Source organism: Paramisgurnus dabryanus, chromosome 12, assembly GCF_030506205.2.
Source record: "Paramisgurnus dabryanus chromosome 12, PD_genome_1.1, whole genome shotgun sequence".
Classification (NCBI taxonomy): Eukaryota; Metazoa; Chordata; class Actinopteri; order Cypriniformes; family Cobitidae; genus Paramisgurnus; species Paramisgurnus dabryanus.
The window spans coordinates 35,531,035-35,554,165 of NC_133348.1; the positions used below are offsets into that span (position 1 = coordinate 35,531,035).

A 23,131-nucleotide genomic window follows, 5' to 3' on the forward strand; every position below is an offset into this window, starting at 1 on the left:
CTGTTCACCGTATGTTCACGCCAGAAGTAAAAAAAAGACGTAAAATTAGTGTTTAATACCTCAGATTAGATAAATGGGCGGAGAGAAGGCGGTCGCGTGTGGCGGTTCGAACACATTCAACCACATTGCGTTCCGCAACTCCAAAGCGATCCGATCGAAAGTGGTTTCGACTACCTCTGAATGTGGTTGAAAGTGGTCGAAAGTGGATGTGTTCAAAACGTTTTGAACACCGTTTACACCTGGCATTTACGTCGTCCACTTGTGATCCGATCGACGAAAACGCATGTTAATGCCAAGTGTAAACAGCCTCTAAGAAAAGCAGCCTCACAAATGCATACAATGCCAAGACGATGGTTTATTGCAAAACATAACGCTGTAATATTATTTTGGTCAAAGCTGTGAGTGATAACCACGCGAGACGGCAAAGCAGTGCTAGGGTTACCTCTGCGGGTCAATCATCACAGTTTTGGGATCGAGTGTGGTTTTGTACATACATGAAACGATCATTTAGGGCAGTGGTTGTCAAACCTTTTCGGCGCATGGTCCCCCTTGTTTGCCGTGCATCTCTTCGTGCCCCCCCCCCCAAAGAAAATGTATAACTTTATAAATCTTAAAATTTGAATAAAGCAAAACATTAAATTGTACAATTTTGTGCTGTTGGTTAGCCTTATTTGTCTGAGGTTTAATTACAAAGAATTTATGATAAATTAATGTATTTTATAAAATGTCATAAACCTGTTTGAGAACCACTAATGTAGGGGAGTGCGGTTGTCACTCCAAAAAATTTGCAGTGTGTATAGAGCCATACTGTCAGCACTGTTACTCTACCCTGGTAACAGAATTGACACAGACTCATTTGGATAACAGGAAATCATGATTTTCAGCTATACTAGACACTTTTGGCAGAAAATATTATACTGTTACGCCCTCTAACATCTTGTGATCCATGAAAATGAGTACCAGATTACTAAAATAATTACAAATATAACCATTTAATAGGGCTGTCAACTTTAGTCGACTAATTGGTTGATGCCGTCTTTGTCGACTGACATTTTGATTGGTCGACCAGTTGCATAATTAATTCATTTTCACCAATAAAGAAATTTTCATTGATTTACTCCTTGATATTTATTCCTTTATAAGCAGTAAAATATTACTGTATTCTAAATATAATTAGCCCATGTTTTATCCCCAAATTTAAATGCTTTAATTTAGGCTATTTTGTAGCAGCATCACAGTTTAGCGCACCACGTAGAACACTCTGGAAGCGCACCTGTGGCTGGCTGCACTGCTACTTCGCTCAGAAAGGAATATAGGTAGTTCTGCTGTATTCATTCAGTTCAAACACTACCTGTTTTGGCTTTAGTCGGCAAAATGTCCAAGAAATCTAAATCTTTTGTCTGGCTGCATTTTACAAAAAAGGTCACGAAGTTTGGATTCGCCTGCTCACAAGGTTTGCGAAAAGTAAATGCTACCGTCTATTTTTTTGTAAATTCTTTCATTGGAATAGTAAATAAAATACAGCAATAAAATAATTAAAATGAAAGTCTCTCCTGATTGTCTTCTTTTAGGCTATAAGTAAATTGCAGATTAAGTTTTGGTTTTGTAAATCCTCAGACATTATTTTTACCACTTAATAAAGTTTTGCTTTATAGAAAGCATTTCTTTAAATTGAATTTCGTTTTGTATAAATTGTTTCTTAATTTTAATAAATGTTTCATCAACCAAATGCATGTATTTAATTAATAAAAAGCAAATATAGCAGAGAATATAATAACCGTGCATGAAGGCGCCGGCACTGCGCGTTCACTTGCATTGCATTGTTGACTAGAACGCACCTAAAACTCAGCGTATGCCTCATACATTAGCATTAAATATCTTTGCTGCATTCGTTCTAGAAGATGACAAGGGCTTTCTCACACACATTGAGTTAGACCCGCCTTGGCCGGTGCGTCTTTTACGCATTCTTAAGGTGCCCGTTTTATCCATTAGTTTTATCGTGTTGCAGTCTATTCGGCAACATTCCGCATACAACGGGCTTAGATTTGGAAATATATTACATCTACATTTCAGTGATAACAGATACAGTGATGATCTTCTTTATTGTAACACTACCTCAAACTAAAGCGGAGTCTCTTCGGAGCTGTCATTTTCTTAAATGAGCTGCGGCAATGTTTCAAATGAGCTTCTAACGCCAGACAAACGCCTTTATTTTCAACACGATCACCTCGTACCCAAACCATTTCGAAACTAAGCAGCCATTTGTCCTCCGATCCGGCGTTTGCTGGACTTATGTTTTTGTTTTTATTTGTACAGTTGACGCATTTGAAAATAGCCTAAATAATGTAACAAAACGAAAATAACCTAAAGGCCTTCCTACTATACAGCCTATTATTATTAGGATTGTTTTAGGCTATTTTTTTGTGTGTGTGTGTTTTAAAATGCCTAGATCGGCTGGACAAAAGTTAACCCATAGCTTCAAATTAAAGAAGGATATACAGCCTGTATAAACGAGAGCTTTTGTTAGGATTTTTCATTATTTGGCAGTTTTAGCAGTAATTTTATTTGTAGCGTGCGGGTGTGGTCAGGTGCGTGATTGTGACTTTCACTATAGACCTAGTACAGAGCTCCTCACTTTGCAGTTAATAAAAATCACTTAATTTTCAAAGAATTGTATTATAATTATAGTTTTATGTAGCCTATTATTATTGATGTTTTTTCATTGTTGTTTTATAAATTCTCTATGACAATTGTTTAATAAATGTTCAACAAAGCAAAACATAGCGTCTTTTCTTATTTTTAGTCGACTAATCGATGCAGGACAGGATTTTGGTCGAATAAGAATTTCTTTGGTTGACTACAGCCCTACCATTTAAGGAGGAAAAAATGACCGGACACCAAATATACCTGCAATTATATATCACCCACATACTGATAAAAGAAATGTGAATTAAATGCACTGTAAGTCACTTTGAATAAAAGTGTCTGTCAACTGCATAAATGTAATGAGTGAAACACCCTTTTATAGATCGACAGTATACAATGAGATATGTGACCCCTAACCTTTAGGAGCTGGTCTTGCTGGCTCTCCCACAGTCGTAAGTCTTGGTGTAGGGTAACGACGACCCGCTGTGGTTCAGCACGGCAACGCTCACACACTCCCAGCTGTGTTAGCTCATCACAAACGGGGCAATGCAGTGTAGTGAAGTACTGAGAGATGGTGCCTTTTCTTGTGCCCTCCTCGCCCCCTGCGCCCATCCCAGAGCTGCACGCCTTCTGTATCTACACAGAGAAATACAAATCAACATTTGCATACTAAACCTTTGGAAAAAACACATTTGAAAAATCTATTATTTTACAGTTTTGCTAATTTGCATGCCAAGGCTCCTGAAAGGTGACAGCTATAATTTTTCCAAAAATGATTCCAGTCCTATCCCAGTTTAATATCAGAAATAACTTGCTAACCAAGGCGTTTATTTGATACATTTTGCAGATAAACATAATACTGAGTATGCCACAAATGTACCATGTGTCAGGGAAACTATTTTATCAAACACATTTTAATTGTACTAAAAAAAGTATATTTATAAATTTAATACCACAGGCAAGTACAGTAGGTGGTGCAACCATAACATCAAAGTATGCAACTGCTATGAATGTCCCAAGAAATAAAAACATTAAGATGAAGAATTTTAATAAGCTAATAACTTTTAATTAATTGTTTTAATAAATGCAAGCTAAGGTTGTCTATAACTGTTATTATACTTTTGTAAAAATTACTGTTTATAAATATATAGTTCTCAAATGTTAATTTTATGGTAAAGCTGTTTTACATTTTTTAACTATTTTCAGGATTATAATTTTAAATGCCACTATCAAATAAACAATCAGCATGACACAGGGAGAGCATTCAAATTTATCTGGCAAAAATACAAGGAATGGTTGTACACCTTGACATGTTTTGAATGGGGATATCAAAAATATTGTGGAAAAATGTTTTACTAAAATATTATTCAATTAACATTTCTTTTCAACACAGACTATATCCATTACATCAATTTTGAAAGATTTTATTTTTTAAAAGCATTTTTATCATTACCCTTTAAGGAATTCGTCCTATCGTTACATACAGTGGTCTCTCTGCTATCCCAGGCTAATATACCATGAACTAAAACTGCACAACCCTTCTAGGTCTATAGTATTTTCAAAACCCACCACCAGATGGTGCTTTTAAGCTTATTCAGAGTAACTAGTATGGTTTAATATTATTTAGTTGTCAAATAGTATCTATGCCAATCAGAAGAAAATGTAAAGAGCAAAAGACAAGTTTAAATAGATTTAAATACATCCACATTTCAGCTCCAGCTTGAGATTTTATCAACTAAAAGATGAAAAACGTCACAAACTAACCCTTGGAAGCTCGTGGTACCAGGTGAACACATCCACCCCGATCAAGTTAAAAATCCGTGCTAGTGGTGGTAGGATTTGCTTTGTGATGTAGTAGGTGGCGTTGAGGCGTAGATTTGGGTCCAGCAGTACTTCTAGCGGACGTCGCACCAGCTGTATTAGAGGGACACCTGGCATACCGTACACAATAACATACGGCACACGCTCACCCACACGCGGCTCTAACCGCCGATCGTACGCCATCATACGCCTGTCAGACAGAAAGATACAAGTAACATTTATTATTGCAAAGCTACGTCTTATTGCACAGTCCTTTATATTTTGCAAGCACCTATTCTGGCAGAGCAAATAAGGGAGTGAATCTAAAACGCAACCATGTCTCTGTAATTTAATTTCTATATCTGTTAATGGCTGTGTTGCTAAGCAACTGCCCTCAGGTACAGTACAGCAAACCATAGCATGCATACAGACAATAAACTAAATCAGAAAAAGCACAAGCACGCTGCTACAAATATACAGTACACAAAGGGAAAACTTCAGCATATTTCCATTTTAAATCAATACATGGATATTAATTAAGAAATGTATCTATCCGCTTGTTAAGTTGAGACATAAGCAAAACTGTGTTCGGTCCAAGCCTCCACCCATTTCAAGTGAGAAAACAATCTCAACAACAGTTTATGAGTGCAGTTCATTCATGTCACACATACATTTTAAGGCGCAGTCAGTGTGTACATTTTAGGAGGATCTGGGTGATTCTCACGAAACCATTGAAACACCACGGCACTAATGATTTTAGCTATAAAATGTGTAATATAGTAATATTAAAAACCATCAGAATTAACAAAATACTGTGTTCTACCTTGCACAATGTGTGATTTCAACATAAGAATTTATCATTTGTCAATTTTATCTCATTTTCTGCTAAAATTCTCATTACCGCAATGTGTCCGGCTGTGTTTGAACATACGTTATGTTGTAATTTAATCAAATTAACACAAAAATATTTAGAAAAAAATAAATGGATGTTTTGCTAGACTACTTTAGATGACAGAAAAAATATTTACTGAATATTAGGAAAAATTAGGAAAATGATGTGTCCATGCCTGTTGTTCTCATCCTCCGCAACACTTTTTGAGAACAGTTTAAGCACACATACAGAATTTTAATAAAGTTTGATTTTGAGTGACCAAGCACATGGACCAGTTACTTCAAGATGGCTACCAGGTAAGATCATTTTTTACAGTTCATTTGAAATATTGTCTTATCAGAATGCTTACACGACATTTTGATTATCATTACCGCAACAGATGCTTATTAAATGTTAATTTAATTAATAGAAGCATAATACTTTGATTTTAAATGCATGTGCAGAATCTCCAAATTATGTTCTTTCAGGTTTGTCATGTCATTTTGAAAATATGTCAGTGTTGATGTTTTCAGACTGTTGCGGTAATTAGATTTTTTTAGGACAAATTTTTTAAATTATGTTACAAAAAGTGTTAAATGATAAGTAAAAGTGTTTAAATTAATGTTCCCATTTACTCCAGGCTTTGTTTTTCAATGTCTGGTGGGAAAAAAGTAAATTTAAGCAATTTTTACATTTTCATGCTTGACATTTTTAAAACCAAGTTTTCGTGAGAATCACCCATCTATTGACATAAATGCAATATAATATACATAACTATGTTTTCAGTGGTGTATAAAGACCTTAAATAATAAACCGTTAAGTTTTTATTACTTTAGAATGAGGGGCCATTTCTATCTATGTACACTGTTGGTCCCCTTACATGCACACACACACACACACACACACACACACACACACACACACACACACACACACACACACACACACACACACACACACACACAGATGAGATGAGTGGCATCAATCAAAATGATTTCACAATAATATTAACCCTTTACATTAACTTACACAGTAACTATTAAAGATTTTAAAATTATATTTTCAAAGAATGTTCTTTACATTATCTAAGATGATTTTATGCAGAAAACATTAAATCACAAAAAAATTTCACAGACTTGGTCACAAATAAGTCTCTGCCTCCCTTTACCTTGGGAAAAAAACAATGAATAAAGGCGGGGTGCATGATTTTTGAAAAACACTTTGGAAAGTTTTAAAAGTGTTAGGTCCAGATTCTATTGGGGTAGGGGGGTGTTTGTTTAGGTGATTTCAAATATCCACATTGGCTTTCAGAGATCATGCCCCCTGCCTTTAAGATGTTTTTGCTCACATGTATTTAAGTAAAAATGATTACTTTAGGATTATACCACCTTTGTGCCCTCATGTGCACACACACTTTTCAAACAAACAAACACACTGACCTCGTGAGCTCCAGAGCAGGGACACAAGCCCCTGGCCTATACGATCCACTCCCACGATACTCTTTGGCAAAGGTGAGGTCCTGCATGCTGGCTTTGGCCTCCAGTACTTTCAGACACTGCCGCTGTACATACTGCTTCACCAGACTGATGTCTCGCGTCTCAAACAGCTGCTTTAAAGATCGCTCCAGAATCTGACAAACAGAACTTTTGTCATTCACAATAATACATACATAGACAATGTAATGGGTCACATTTTTGTTTTGTTACTAATCTTTAAGCCCTGATGTTAACTGGTTACCCTGTATGTTTGAGCAACACAGAAGCAGAGCTCAAGCAGCTGTGCTGCTATCGTTTCAGTGTCTATGCGGCATCCATACATAATACGTGACCCTAGACCACAAAACCAGACGTAAGTCACACGGGTATATTTGTGAAAAAATTCAAAAATATATTGCATGTGTTAAAATGATAGATTTTTTATATATTATGTATAAGACCATGATTCATAAAGACATTTCGTAAATCTCCTTCCGTAAATATAACCAGAAAATCGTGATCAAAATTGTAAAACTTTACCCATTCCTTGGGGATATACCATTCATTTTTGATTTATGTAAAAGCTTACAACTTCCCCTTTTCAGTCCATAAGGTCATTTCAGCGGTAACCCAGTAGAGAGCGCTAAAACAAACCTTTTCGTTTGTAATATTGTGTTGCTAGGACGTCATTTGGATTATGATCTTTTCATACGGTTTACTAATTATTTTGAAGGTTTTACGACTGGTTTTGTGGTCCAGAGTCACATATCTGTAACTCAAACTTGAACTGATCAACGCGTTCAACTGTGCTGATATGATTGGTTACATGTTTGTGACATTAAAAAACAAGGCAACTTTAAACAACGAGAAAGAGACTATTTTCCCAATTATATTATATCAGCAATGGGGTTGAATGATGAATTGGGCTTGTCCTAAAACATATTAAAAACACCACATAGGCATATAAACAACAATACAACCAGACTTTCCCCACAGTGGGACACAGTTTTTGATGAATGGATGCACTTTGTGGAGATTTAAAAATGGGGCACTATCCAATGCCATTTTAAAGCTGTAGAGAGCCAGGTAATCATTATTTAATATAAAAAGTCATATACACCTAATAAGGCTACAGGCTAATATTTAACCAACCTTTTAAGATCAACACTTCTAATGTCAGATTACACAATGATTTGTCCATCTTGTTTTGAATTTAGTTTTTTTATATTCTTTTTTTAGGCCATTTTGCCTTTATTTGAAAGACAGTCATCAAGAGATGACAGGAAAGTAGAGGGTGGAGAGAGGGGCATGGGATCGGCAAAGGACCTCGAGCCGGGAATTGAACTCGGGTCGCCGGTAGTGCGTCTGCACCATATGTCCACTACACCATCGGCTCCGACATCTTGTTTTGAATTGAACTCTGCCACAGCGACTGCAGTGTGAGTGACAGGTTGAGAAATAGTAATGCTAGTATGATTCTGGAGCACTCGTTACCTTGGCAACAGCAGGGCAGCCATCTCGACGTACAGTCTCAATGCCTTTGGCGTCAAACACAGGGTTTTTCTGATCCAAGCTTTCATACATGTACCCAACATAGCGCTTCTTGGTCTGTAACACACATGGCAGGTACACCTGCACAAACACACAGAACGCACAAACAAAATTTTGAAGGAAGCAAAAAAGAGAAACTCCCACACACAGTTTACAACAAAAACATACAGTAAACACACACACAGACACATTCAAGATTAACTTATACATCTTAGTATTACTTACTTTCTCAAACTTTAGTGTGACAGGTTTTGGGTTGGTGGCCGTCACTGCCTCTGCGATTTCATTACCAATCTTAAACGCCTGTTCCTTGGTGGCTCCTTTCAACAACACAAACATGCTGAAACACAGAAAAAGAGGGAATAAAAGAGATGCGATGTCTAGCAGATTTATTCATCAAGTAATCTGTCAAATTCTATATATAAAATACTGGAGATGCGTGACATGATCCACTACGCATTGGGTCCTGATCACACTGTCAGGGCTTATTCCTCAAATAACCTGCTGTTTATACATTATCCCTTACTTATAAAATGTCCCCACTGGCACCACCTTACGACCCCCCAAAAGGTGTCCTACCCCAAGTTTGAGAACCACAGAGTTAGAGGATCACACCACATTTACTGATTAGAGTGAGGTGGTTTTAATTTGGGTATCCTAGTTTTTAAGACCTACGCTGCAAACAATTCAATGTCTTACTGCGTAGAGAATTGTATAATTATGGTAATTCCAACATGTTGTGACACAAACAGTTCATGCATTTAAGTTCTTTCTCTACCTGTCCGTGTCTCCATAGACTACCCGGGCTCCCCACTTCTTTGTGTCATTCACCATCTTAATGGCTCTCTCCAAAGTCTCTCGAGCTTTGTGCAAAATGCTGTCAGCAACCTGAAGTGTGAGGAGACATATTATTAGTTTTGGCTACACAATAATCAACACTTTTTCTGGTTAATTCTGTCTGTAAGCCTATCAGAAACGACCTATTAGTTGATAACACAGACTTTAAATATGTACCTCAACACTGGGCATCCGTCCCGAGAAGTTGGCAGAAGTGTAACCATAGGTGACATTCGAGATAAGTTTAAGGCCGAGCTGCCTGGCGTTCAGGAGACGGGACAGAGCTTTGTCGTTCTTGTATGCCTTCATGGACTGCTTTACCATAATCCTGGTGTTCAAAATCTCCTCCAGCATACTAGGAAGGACACCCTTTCGTACTGACGCCTTAACAAAACACAGGCATTCAAAGAAAACATCGTAAGAGAGTTGTAAAATATTACAATATATACTAGCCTGGCTCCGCCCTCCTACGTGCTTCCGCTTAATTTTCATTTCCCTTCAGCAGTACGTCTGGGATGGCTCTATAGAGTTTCGTTTTCTCCTGCAAAAATCTGCAGGACCAATCAGCGAACAGATGGGTGTGGCTAAGAACAATGACGTTGAGGTCGCGCGTCAGTTTGAGTTGTAGTTCAGTAATGGCAGCGGAGAAAGACGTGAGAAAAGCTATTCGGTTCATTGTTGCAAAACTGCCGAATATACACAAGTTAAAGCCGGAGCAAGAACCAGGTTTGCTAAGTTTTGTTTGTCTGATTATTCTGACTTGTTGTTTCCGGACGGTTTCGGTGCATGATCTACGTCACGACCACACGTTAGCGATTGGCTTTGGCAGATCCTGAGTGACTCTGGGCAGATCCAATAGTTTAAAACTTCAACAATGGACCCTCCTTAACGGAAGTAACGCTTTGCTATTGAGCGTGGCCAGACTCTCTGTACAAATGAAATGAATGTACGGTCTGGTTGGACCAGGCTAAATATATACAGCTTCATTACCTGAATGGATTAGCCAAGTCTAAAGTAGGAGTAAAGCAGAACATACACTACGCAAAGTTAATTTTATTGTTTGGTTAATTTTACCATAAAAGCTTAGCTATCCAAATAATTAAACTTGTGTCATCATTTATTCACCCTCAAGTTGTTTCAAAATTGTTTAAGAACACAAATGAAGATATTTTAAAGAACTTTTGTAAAATTAATACTATGGAAGTGAATGGTGCCCCCGATCTGTTTGGTTATTAAAGTGTTATTAAATATATTTCTCAAGTGATGTTTAACAGAGCAAGGGAATTTTAACGCAGCATTTCGTATTAGAGCTTTTCTCTGGAGAAAGCCTTATTTATTTCAATTTGCATAGTTATAAAAAATAAACTGCTATGGTCCATATTATACACCTTATTTACCATGCCATCATGTTGATCCCAAACCGAGGCTGTGAGGGATGGATGTTTAGAGCAGGGGTCTCCAACGTGGTGTAATGTATTTTCTGTGTTTTGATGGATGAATGACCAGAATCCCCATACATAACAAAAGGGTTTAAAGCGCACACTCTGGACATTCATCCCTCACAGCCTCGGTTTGGAAACAACATGGCGGCAGACTGAATAAAGTGCATTAGCCCCTTAAGAAACTATCTGATTGATTGAGGCACAACACCAAAGAACACAGTGAAACATGGTGGTGGGAGTATAATGCTGTGAAATTGTTTTAGTGCATTTGGAACTGGGAATCTCATCAGGGTCGAAGGAATAATGGAAAAGGAAGACTATGAGAAGCAATTTGCACAAAACTTGGTTTGACACCGACCTAAAGCGTACCTCACTTATGGTGAAGAACTACCTCCAAATGAGTAAATGGATTGTCCTTGACTGGCCTGCACAAAACACAGTCCAAAAAATCTGGAGGAGCTTGAGAGGTTTGCTATAAAGGAATGTGCTGCTATTTCTTATGAGACAGTCTAAAAGGGCGTGTCCGAATCCACTTTGGCTAATTTAACGATGAGAAAATGGTTTGTTAGCGCAGTGTTTCCCAATCCTGGTCGTCGAGGACCCCCTACCAGAATGTTTTAGATGTCTCCTTATTTTAACACACCTGATTTGGGCGTAAAGTGTGATAAACCAATAATGGCGCTTTTCCATTGCATAGTACCCCACGGTTTAGTTTAGTTTGGGTCGGGTCAGCTTACTTTTGGGAGCTTTTCCATTGGGTGCAGTACGTAGTACCTGATACTTTTTTTCGTACCACCTCGGTTGGGGTTCCAAGCGACCCGAGCTGATACCAAACGTGACGCGAAAACACTGTAGATCACTGATTGGTCTGAGAGAATCGTCACGTCATCGCTATAATGTAAATATTAGCTTTAGCTTACTGCTAGCTTGCGCTGTCTCAAGCAAACATGTTGTTATCTGTGTTCTGCTATAAGTTTCCCAACACCCTTTTAGCGATGAAAAACATCCGCAGGTTGAGAATCCGGGACACCATAACAGTTTTTTCCAGACTTGCAGTTTGTGGCGGCACATTCGCGACGTGCACGTCCGCATTATATATGCTTAAATGCAACTTGAATGAGGCTCAGCGGAGCGCCGTCGACTGACGCCACGGGTCGGATGTTTGAACAGAAACTGTCATGTGAGACAGAGGTAGTTATAAACGCGATGTGCAAACATCTATTTGTGGTGGCCAATTTTAATTTTGTGGCAGACTGGGAAATAAATGAATGTATGGGAATGTACAACAACGCTCTCACTTGTATGATGTCACAGCAGTAGGCAGCGTAAATATAACGACACGCCTATAATCCCACCCACTCCGAAGTGATACTAAACTCGATGGAAAAGCTAACCACGCCAAAGTGAGGTGAGCTGACCCGACCCAAACTAAACTAAACTGTGGGGTACTATGCAATGGAAAAGCGCCATAAGAGTCTCATCTCTCATCTCCTTTAAAAGCCAGTTGCACTTGCACAATGTTAAACAGCATTTGGGAATTATTGGAAAATAATTGATGTATTTTTGTAGGCAAAGCCTGGAACTAAGTAAGTATTTTTGCACTTCCAGTTCCATCGTCCCGAAGTCCATGGAGTGTTTAAATGGGGTTTTGATTAAACATCTTAATTTAAATCTTGGGTTAACATCTGTATTTTCACGTTCTATTCTATGACATAAAACACACCAGTAATAACCCCACTCGTGACTTTTAAAGCGTCTTTATGTGTCATAAATGTTTGTTAAATACAGCTTATTTTAGCGATAATCCAAATCCAGAAAATGATTTTTGGCAAGGGAACCACTGTGGCACTTCAACTGCATGTCTGTAGCAATATTTCAGAATTACCTTAACAAATGCAATGCCATTTGGAGAAATGGTGATGTCATTTCTAAGCTGGTATAGCAGGTCAGGAGGAACTCTGAGAGATGTACAACCAAATCTAAACTCATCACACCTAAAAGAGAAAAAACGCAATTAAACCAGCAAACCGACTGGACAGAAAAACAGCATTAATATACATTTCAAGAAATCCTCTCCGATAAGATTTAAACTATTCCCTTAATCCAAAATAATGCTTACGTTCCGAGACTTTCAACGTGTCCGAGGCAGGTCGAGAAACAGTAATTGTAGGCGATGATGATGGATGGGTACAGGGACTGAAAATCTAACACAATGACCGAGTTGCTATAGAAACGGGACTCTGGCTCCATGACAAGCGGGATGCATTGTGGTGCTTTCTGCTGCGCACGTTGTTGTGTGCTTGGAGTCACTGGGATGTAATTCATCGGCTTTGCAACCCTCAACATCATTGATTCCACACGATACTGCATAAAGAGAAGAGACAATACATCAAAAAACTCTATGTAGACACAACCAAATATTAGTAATACCCAGTTAAAAATTGTATTCAGGGTGTGAGCACCTAAAAGTAAAGTTGGTCGTTTACATAATTATGATGCTTTTCCATTGAATAGTACGACCAGGTACCGTGTAGTACCACACAATGGAAAAGCAACTTTATTTAATAATACAGTTACATGTTTACATAAGATAAAGGTGTTACTTTTATTATATATTTCTAAATAATTGTTATCTAAAAAACATCAACCATTGTGGATATATGTAACTTCATGTTGAATTCTTTACAAGTAGGAACATAAAGTGAAGGCATATTTTTATAAAAGTCTTTGTGTTCATCCGAGTACAGGAAATCATGAATGGTACTTCGTTTACTTGGGAAATCATAAATGACATCTGGGATGACATGGGAATGAGTAAATTAAGGATTTGCAGCTTCTGAACCATAACACTTAACCTCTACTTGAATTTAATTCAAACAAAGCTCACAATGAAAAGCTTAAATAACTAAAATAGTTGTTTTTATGATAATATGGGGCACAGAGAAGAGACCACAACCTCTGACATGTCTGAATGATTGTTTTAAATGTATGCTGACCTGCGAACCCCTTGTAAGCACATGATAGAACTGAATCCCAAACAGACGCGCAAGTTCGCTTGTCCTGCCAATAATATCCTGCTGCTGCAGCAACTGGATCGTCCCACAAACACGACTTACATAGTGATCCACCACCTTCCACCTGACGTAAACAACAGCACAAACATACACAAGATATCAGAACATTCAAAATGCAATGGCTTTACTAGTGTAAGTTTGACATAGGGCTGTCACAGGATCAGATTTTCATTCCACGGTTATAATGGCCATTGCGGCTCTTAGGGCAAAATGTTAAATAGGTGCAATAACAGGGCTGATGATAAACTTTCTACTGGAAAAGCACTGGTGCTAAAAAGGTTAAAGGTTTTGTATGAACCCTACGCAGTAGCCTTTTGCGTAGCCTGCCGCTCACGTATCCCAAAATGTAACAGCATGTCAAGGCTACGCATACCGCAAGGACTGTGATTGGTTGGCTAGAACCCCTCCCTCAGGTCAAAAAGATTCACATTTCCTCACGTGCATTTCTGCTTGCAATGGTAAAAACAACGATGGACCAAATTTAGGAGTAATATTTAACAGTTAATGCTTCTCCAAAAAGGAACACAATCCACTTCTTTGGCTTTTGCCTCGATACTGTAACAGGCCCGTGTAAAGCACATCGAGTCGAACAATGATGCAGAAGTATAAATAAAAACTGCAGAGTGGCCTATGGCATACAGGCTACGGTGTAGGTCCTACGCAAAAGTATAAAGCCAGCTTAAGGGGTCCCCAAAAATTTGACAAAAAGACAAAACATTGAAATGGTCTACTGTGTAGTCAATAATTTCAGGTTGCTGTTTTTATAATATTAGAATTACTATTTATATAACAAATTTTTTTATTTTTTTTATGAAAAAATCCTATTTTTGAGCATGTTAAAGGCCAAAAACCACCCAGAAACCTTGAAATAATAGTGCTTGGGCCATAATTACATTCTCCAGATATCTGTAAATAACTAATTGTCAACCCTTATATACTGTCCACTTTTAAAAATAAATGGACTAAAATGTGTTCGTAATAACGCTCACTGTGAACAACTGATAATAGATAATTTCCCACCTGTGCACGTGTGTGTTGTGATCAAACCAGTCAGAGAGCGTGCGATGGCTGTAGAGAGGAAAGCGCTGGTGCAGGAGGTGAAAAGCAACATTCTCAAAAGTGTAGTTATTTAATGCAGCCTGAAAACAAACACAAAAAGATTTTACAATAATACAATGGGTTAGCTTTTGAAATCTAGGATAATAAATGTCAAAAATTACCTCAGTCTTCATAATTCTCCACAGGTTGAGGACAATGCGTCCAACAATATGGATTTCACTCATGGTCTCTGCCCCATATTCATCTTTCTCTGCCAAAAAACGATTCTCTTTCGCATCTCCTGTAATGAGTAGTAATGACAATAACAAATTTGGCCTGTTTTGGCTGCAAGTCATCTTTAAATAATAAAAAATGCTCAAATGTTTCTGTTTTCGACTCTGTATTACTATATGTTTTGGTGTATTGTAAAACTTTTGAAGTGGTTTAACGGTCAAGAAATCAATGGTCAACATCTCAAAGGTTTGTCCTTTTTGTTAACAGAAGGGTCCCTGAAATAATGAGTGCGTTACTGAATACAGATAAATCAGTTTAATTGTGTGTTTTTTTTTAAAAAAAGATTACCTGGTACACGGGAGAGCTGCTGACACAGGTCCACACCCAGTGTTGATGCACGTTGCAGTAGGTAGCCCCAAGAGTGCATTTGGACTTCATAGCCTATCAGGATGTCTGGGTCATACCTGTGGACAGTGGGACAGGTGTTCCTATAAGTGGGTCTGCTGCACAGGGGGCTTAAAGTTGCACATGTCTTTTATCTGGCCTAAATGGTTACCCAAAAGTTAAAGTCAGCAGGGTCATTTCATGTCAAATCAAACAAATATTGTAAACTTCCCTCTCTAAAAATTTGGCTTTTGAGAACTAATTTCCTGGAAAAAGAAGATTTTAATGACGAAGAAATCCAAAATATTAAATATCATGGATTAATATTTACCAAGTAATCCACCTTTTTGTAGACAGAGGGGTAAAATGACAATTTTTACCTAAAACTTGGAGCTAAATTACAAGTGGTGTAAAAAAAACTACTTTTGAAAGAGTGCAGCATTATTTTTTATTTTTTTCAAAGAAATTGGTGGGTCTGGTCTGTTGGCAATCTTTGTTGCATTAAAAGCCAATGGTTGAAAAATTAGAGAAAGCACTTTTGTGTTGTTATCCAAAGTTTGCATGTCTGCTACTCAAAAACGTATTAAAATCTTCTCAAAGCTTTTAAGATTCTAGTTCTTTAGAAACTTTATTTTTTGGCATCTACATTTATAAGGCACTTTATTGTACTATACAATCCCAGATATATGATGATCTCAATACGACTCTATGTGTAATAAAATTAAGTGTTGGAAATCGAATAAGTAAACTATGTCTCAGTTGACATGTAATGACCCAGCATCATTAGATGCCCATTTACTATAAAAGATTACTTTTTGATTTTAAACACATTAAAAAGGTAAATTTTATTAACTCGTAACATTTTAGATTTTCTAAAATAATATGCATATCCACAATACGCTTTTAACCTACTTTCTTATGATGTTAGAGATCTCTTCAAACAGCTCCTTCTCATCACGGGCATAGGTAACTTGTAGACCTGTCACACCAGACCTAAACAACAAGGGTGCTGGGCTCCTTGAGGCTACAATGAGAACAAAATGTTGGTACACAAAGAAAAACAAAATACTATAACAAATCATAAGATAATATGGACACACTAAAACATCTTATGTGAACACTAACTGAAACGCTAGCCAAGTTTTGAAGGAAATAACTCATCTGCCCTTACTAAAAAAATGAAATACTGTTGCACAACATGACAAAAATCTGAATTAATTTTAGTTTTTTGACTGTCAACTTCTATTGAGTAGCCCTTGCACTAAAGAAAACTTTGACTGAAACGTCTGCTCTCTGGTCTGTTTTTATACACTTTGCACTGTTGTCACTTTTTCACATGATATTTTTGATAGACCTCTTTTGGTCTGATTGATTTTTTCAGTGTGCAGACAATTCCTTTGTTGTTCAAATCCACCCCTTTAGCTCTCCAGAAAACAGCAAAGATTGGCGGACGGAAAGCAAGAATTTTGGGTAATAAACCATTTTTGCCAAAACGTCTACTTGCGCAGTTTTTCTTCTTTCAGGAGCAAGTTGATTTTTTTGATAGCGCAAATGGATAAAGAGTTAACATGAATAGAGCTTGGTAAAATCAAACATTGATGCATGATATCTTTTGTGTATATATTTTGAGACTTTAGCCTTGTTTTCACAGGTCACATGAGGCTGGTTAGGACAATAGCTCCTTGACATGAACAATAGCATTGATTGCATCCTGTTTTGGACTGTATTACTGATATGAGGACCTAAAACACAACACTGATTAATAAATACAAATCTCACCTTGATCCGAAGAACAACAATCTTTATCAACAACGATGGAGCCGGTTATTTGGGTGGTGTCAGTACTGGGAAGAGTGGCATCAGAACTGAGGCAGTAGAATAAGGCACAAATAGGGTCAAACTCAGGGTCAGGCTCAAGGTCACGCCGTGTCCTTGCATGGAGCTCCATGCTTATCAGTGTAAGGTGCTGTACCTAGAATGGGAATTTCACATCAATATTAAAAAAAGTGGCAATCAGGAAATAGAAATCTAAAACTGGGATTTTTCCCACGTCTCTCACTACGCTACATCCTACGTTGGAAACGCACTCTCTCGTGAACTTACGCAAGTCTTTTCCAAGCTAGTTATTTTAGTTTGTCAAGTTTTAAACATTGATATATTTTTACGAAATTTCATCGACTGCCTTCAGAAGGCCTTTATTAACCTTCTCAAGCCATGTGGATTACTTCTGTAAAGGATGGATGGACTTTTTTGGGCTTTAAATCAAAGCACCATTTACTACTATTATAAAGTTTGGAACAGCCATGACATTTTCTAATATAACTCAGATTGTGTTAGTCTGAAAAAAGATATCATGGTGTAATTTTCATTTTTGAGTGAACTCTCCGTTAAAAACAGCCCAGTTTAATGAAAGACGATAAAGCAGATCCTACCTCATGCAATGCTTTTGCCTCCTGTAAGTTCTGCATACTGACTTTAAAGCCATAGGAATTGCAGATCGATGGACCCTCAATCTGAGAATTCTCTTTCTTGGGAGCATTCATAGCGGAAAGCTGATTCTGTACGGGAATAAATTAAAGTGCTATAAAAGTCTAAATAATACAATACTGAACATTAGCTAAGGTACTGTAGCTTAAGATGATTCATAATGGTCATAGTCTTGTATCTGACCTTCATTTGTGTCGTCAGCAGAACTCTTCGCAGAGCATCTTTGTTTTTATTACTCCTCTGATGTAGCCGCTGTGATCTGGGCTCCATGTCTGCACAAGAAGAGATCCAAAAGATTCAAAAATTATTTAGTGGCTATAAGGTAACTTGCATGCTTATACATCATCTCTTCTTAAACATTATTAAAAATGTGACAGAAAACATGAAATAAACATTGTTGTACAAAGTTATCAAAGTTACATTAATAGGTGAACTATACCTTCAGTCGTTGTTGGACTGCAACCAGACTCATTGTCGTCAGTGTTTCGTCTCCTCCTGAGAACCGGCGTGCTGTGGAGCAGGTAGGTGTCTTTACCATCTGAAACTTGGTCTTTAATGAGAAAAGGGGATGGACTCAAGAGATCCCTTTGCTGTACATTTTCGGGTGATGTGCAATAGAGATTTTGAGACTCATCCATGTTGGGGGCAGCTAATCTATCAGACAAATCTTTTCTGTCTTCATCCTTCAAACCAGCAGGGCTTTGCTGCCATGTGGGAAGCTCAGGTGAGTCTGGTAACATGCCCTGACTGCTTCTGTTTACTTCCACCTCTTCTGGAGCATTGAAATGGATCATGTTCGAAGGGCTATTTATAGAAGACGTTGCCCTAACTGGTGAAATATGGAGTGGTAAACTCATAGAGTTTTTCTTGATACTTTGCAACTCTGGAACTTTTTCAAGCCCTTTATCAACATATTCTGAGCAAGGTGAATCCAAATCTTTCTTCTGAGAAGAGGTCATGTCACATGTGCTGCAATGAGGCTCAACAGATTTTTGGCCACCACTTACTTTCCTATTCTTTTGAAGGCACTCGTACTGTTTCTTGGCCTGCAGCCAGAGTTGCACCCGTTCCCTGCTTGGAGCACTCTTGCAGGGCACCATGATCACTTTCTGATCACTGCCAGAAGATGCTGTTTGATCCTTGGTAAATACTGAAGCTTTAGGACCATGGATTTGGGTAGAGCCAACATTTGTCATAGCAGAAAATGCAAGCTTCCAAAATTGCAAACCCTCCTGAGATAGTTCCCCATGAAATTCAGCCAGTTCAGTTGCTAGCCTAGTTTCTAATGTCAATTTGCGCCCACCGACCTCCCTGCGGAAACAGTGAAGATGGTTCTAGATATGGATTTTTTATTGATTAGCCAGCAAAGAATCCTATTTAATAAATAGTATAAACACAAAACACTTGCTAAACTCATAAGAATATTTCCATTATGGTGTGTGTTCTTACCTTGGCTTCAAAGACGCATCTGATGGGTCACTGCAAAATGGTTCCTGGTAGGTGGCTTCTGAAAGGTCCAGATCCATCAGAGTAGCCAAGATTTCTTCACGAGTAGGTGGAGTCATAAGCGGTTTAAGAATGTGAGTTCCTCCACTCCTTGAAGTCTGACCTCCATTTTTCAGTTGGGACAGTGAGTTGATAGAACGTGGAGAACTGTTTGGGGTTGCTGAACTGCCGTCTAAGTGATCGCTACTTGGGGATACACCATTATCTACAAATGATGCAGAGGTAATGGGATAAAAGGGCTCTATATCAAGCAACACATCTTTTTTTTCACAGTGGAAGTCTTGAAAGGGGCTGAGGCCATTGATTTTACCTAAACAACCCCCCCAATCTTTGTTGAAGATCCTTTCTGAATCAAGTAGAGACAGAGATATCTCATTAGGAAAAACTTTGCTGTTTTCACAAGATGATTTGTCAAATAGCTCTGGACTAGTAGTCCCAGATTTTTGCCTATCCTCTCGCTGTTTGGCATCTGCATCAACCTCAAACACTTTTTGTGCCCTGTTCCCCAACCCTTCAACAAGTGCACTGATTGCCTCCTGACTGACATCACTGAGAAACTTTTGAGGCAAGTTCTTGTCAGTTAAGACAAATTGGTTACCAGAATAAGGACTAGAAAAGTCTGTCTGGCCAATGGCGTTGATATCAAAGCTATAATTATCTGGAAGCTCTGGAGATAAGCTATCCTCGATGGAGCAGCAGCTGTCAAAGCCAGGGTCAGACATAAGAACAGGACTGTCATCTGATGAAAGATTGTCCAGTCTCAACAAATCATCATGTTTACATTTCAGGCTTTCTCTGCTCTTAGACTCTTTTGGCAATTTAGATCTTGGTTTCCTTGATGTTACTGAAGGGACTCTTTTAGATTTGACCAATTTGGAAACATCAGTTAAATCACTGGTAAAGGACAAATTTTCAGTCACACTTTCCTGCAGAGCATGTCCTGCCTTGAGTTGCCTCTTCTGGAGAAGCTCCTTCAGGACAGCCAAGCCAGAAGGCATCTCAGGAACACATATCACTCCATTCTTTGGGACTGATGATAATGTGAGATCAGTATGGGGTCCATCTGCAACTGCATTCTTATCAGAGGTGGATCTACAGTTGTCAGGTTCTGGTGAAGACGCTATGCTGTGTTTCTTTTTTGTTGACTGTCTTTTTGATTTTACGGTCATTTTTGCTGTTGATTGTGAGTACTGCATGGTTCTGGCATTCCCTTCCTGGCTGGTGACCTCAGATTTCAATTCACATAGTTTTGGTGTCCCATCTAAACTCAAGTTTTGTGATCTTGAATTAGATCTGCTGTATGTGATGACAGAGCACGGATGTCCAACAGTTTTTGAAGCTGGGGAAAGAACACTATTCAGAGATTTTTCAAAAAAGGGACTGGAGGCAATCAGCGAGCCTTGTGCATTTGAGGAAATGGCATTAAAGCCAAAAACTCCTTGATCTGGCTGCTTTTCAGTGCTGGTGATCACTGTTTGTGAACCTGAACAACTCATAGTAAGATCATCTTGACTACTTTTTAAAGAACTGGGATGCTGGAAAGGAGTTAAGTCATCTGATGAGGAAGCAAGAGATGCAGTATCAACAGAAAGTGAAGGCTGGGAGTTGTTACTCCCTTCAACTGATAAGGAATTCTGAGATCCTTGAACTGGCTTTCTGCTTAGCTTCCTGCTTTTCTGAGAGGTAGATGTGCCATCTCCAAGTACTGTACTTTTTATTTTGCCTCCCTGCCTCTTTGAAGCTGCTCGATTACTTTTCTTTTGTGAATCACTAGTTTTTACAGAATTGCTACCCACTGTCTTTTTTGTGGTACTACCTCTGCATTTTAAGCTGGTAGCAGAGGTCTTTTTAGTCCTGGGTGCCCTGTTTCTGTTTCTAAGGTCTTTTTTGTACGGTTTTGGAGTCAATAACCGATAAGGTGAACCAAGGCACGGATCATTATGGGGGTTTATGAGATGACCATTTGAATCAGATTCCAATAAGGGGTCGGTAGGTGACCAACATCGAGGTGGAGTTGAATCAGTAGGACTAGGAGCTCTTTCAGACAAATAACCTAATTCTACCATTACATCAGAATACTCTGTACAGTAGTCATCAGTGGAATCATTATAACAAGGCCACGGAGCAGGTAATTTTGGCAATGTTAATGCTGTTTTAGCACGCTTTGTCCTCCTAGTCTTACTAGCTTGTGCATTTTTTACTTTTGGAGAGGTGCTCGCCCTCTTTGATGTTGGGTTGACCTTGGCTTTTCGTTTGGGGCATTTCTTTACTTTTGACTCAGTCAGTGGGTACTTGACTGCTGTAGACTCTGGAACTTTGGGCCAGAATTCTTTGAGAGGAGCAAGCTTTTTGTACTCGGCAAGCTTTTCTGATGTTAAAACCGTGTGAGGTTCATCAGCACTAATTTTAGAAATCTTTACAAGCATGTTTTTTTGACCTTTGAACCTGTTGATGATTATATATTTGATGATAATAGGTGGCTCTTTTTTAGACAACCTTCTCTTTTTCAGGACATTGTTTTTGTCTTTCATGACTTCATTGTGTACCAAGGATTGTTTAGAAGAACGAGAACTTAAATGATCTCCATCTTCCCCATCATAGCTCTTTTTCCTTTTGGCCCGCAAAGTATATTTGCTACCTGGCAAATTGGACACCTTGGTGCAAGCAATTTTGGCAGGAATATCATCCTCAACAGAGCCCTCCAAATTTGTAACAGTTGAATGATTTAAATTTTCCATGTCAACCCTCCAATCTGTTTCTTTTTGACTGAGAGAGCCTGGATTGCTTGTAGGGAGAGCTGGGGTTTCCTCTTTAGTAGGAGATGGGGTCCTCAAAGGAATTATCCTTTTTAGACCTAATGTAGTTCTCTTTTTGGTCAACTTCAGCCTTGACCTCCACTGCTCAGGATGTTCTAAGGTACAGCAGCCCTCCCCAGTCTTGCTCCCAATCTGCTTTTTTACTGGTCTAGAAAGACAGTTAGAGAGAACAACACTGGGGAAAAACTTGTAGTGTGCCTCCTGCTGAGCCACAATGGTCCTTTCGGTTTTATTCTCTTGGTAATCCTCATATCGTATTTTCAGTTCACCAACATCTCCCTCCTCAGTGCCCTGTCCTGTTTCACCTTCTTGAGGGGCCAATGGTTGGCTCTCCTCTATGGGGCTTGGAGTCTGGTGGTCAAAACTCCTTATAACAGAACTTCTGCAGTCTTTGGAAATCAACTCGGTCTCACTCTGGGTGGGGCAGTTTATCTTCTCTGAATAACATACAGAGAAACTCCTGTGATTCTCCATGATGGATATGTGGTTATTTTCCACATTTTTAATACTCCCATATTTCTTTCTGCTCTGGACAAGTTTAGAGTTTCCAAACATCAAACCATCATGTTCAAGCTGGTTAAAACCAACGTCCTTATTTTCACTGGTGCACAAAGGATGAACACCTATTTTCTCAGCACCAATTTGAGATATATTTGCAGTGTTGCAAGGGATTGGATGTTTGACAGGCGGAATATATTGAATCTCTTTATTAACTCTTAATCCAGTTGAGTATTCATTTGTCTCTTGATTTTTTAAATGTTTTTCCTCTTGTAGTCTCAGCTCTGAACATTTGTACTCAAGGGCAATTTTAGCAGAAGATGGTGGCTCCAAGTGAACAGCTTCATTTGGAAACACATTTCTGCTGCTAAGGATCTTGTCCGTTGCTGTTAGAGATGAATGTGTGATAGAACCTTTGTCTGTTAGAGATGAATCTACAAGAAGATTGAAAACAAACATGTAAACATCTGTG

At 38.5% G+C, this 23,131-nt stretch overlaps 1 protein-coding gene across 1 annotated transcript in view; it reads right to left on the reverse strand.

Moving 5' to 3' along the window:
* The window catches only part of rev3l (REV3 like, DNA directed polymerase zeta catalytic subunit), a 62,288-nt gene that overhangs the window by 2,926 nt on the left and 36,231 nt on the right, over nt 1-23,131 (reverse strand). The window contains exons 13-31 of the mRNA XM_065263698.2: nt 19,289-23,093; nt 18,279-19,150; nt 18,023-18,111; nt 17,785-17,910; nt 17,132-17,324; nt 16,265-16,376; nt 15,317-15,432; nt 14,917-15,035; nt 14,717-14,835; nt 13,619-13,760; nt 12,742-12,986; nt 12,508-12,616; nt 9,358-9,564; nt 9,122-9,231; nt 8,569-8,683; nt 8,287-8,424; nt 6,757-6,947; nt 4,411-4,657; nt 3,064-3,282 (exon numbers count right to left, since the gene is read on the reverse strand). Of these exons, the coding sequence (XP_065119770.1) occupies nt 3,064-3,282; nt 4,411-4,657; nt 6,757-6,947; nt 8,287-8,424; nt 8,569-8,683; nt 9,122-9,231; nt 9,358-9,564; nt 12,508-12,616; nt 12,742-12,986; nt 13,619-13,760; nt 14,717-14,835; nt 14,917-15,035; nt 15,317-15,432; nt 16,265-16,376; nt 17,132-17,324; nt 17,785-17,910; nt 18,023-18,111; nt 18,279-19,150; nt 19,289-23,093 (7,274 nt within the window). The remainder of the gene's footprint in view (nt 1-3,063; nt 3,283-4,410; nt 4,658-6,756; nt 6,948-8,286; nt 8,425-8,568; nt 8,684-9,121; nt 9,232-9,357; nt 9,565-12,507; nt 12,617-12,741; nt 12,987-13,618; nt 13,761-14,716; nt 14,836-14,916; nt 15,036-15,316; nt 15,433-16,264; nt 16,377-17,131; nt 17,325-17,784; nt 17,911-18,022; nt 18,112-18,278; nt 19,151-19,288; nt 23,094-23,131) is intronic.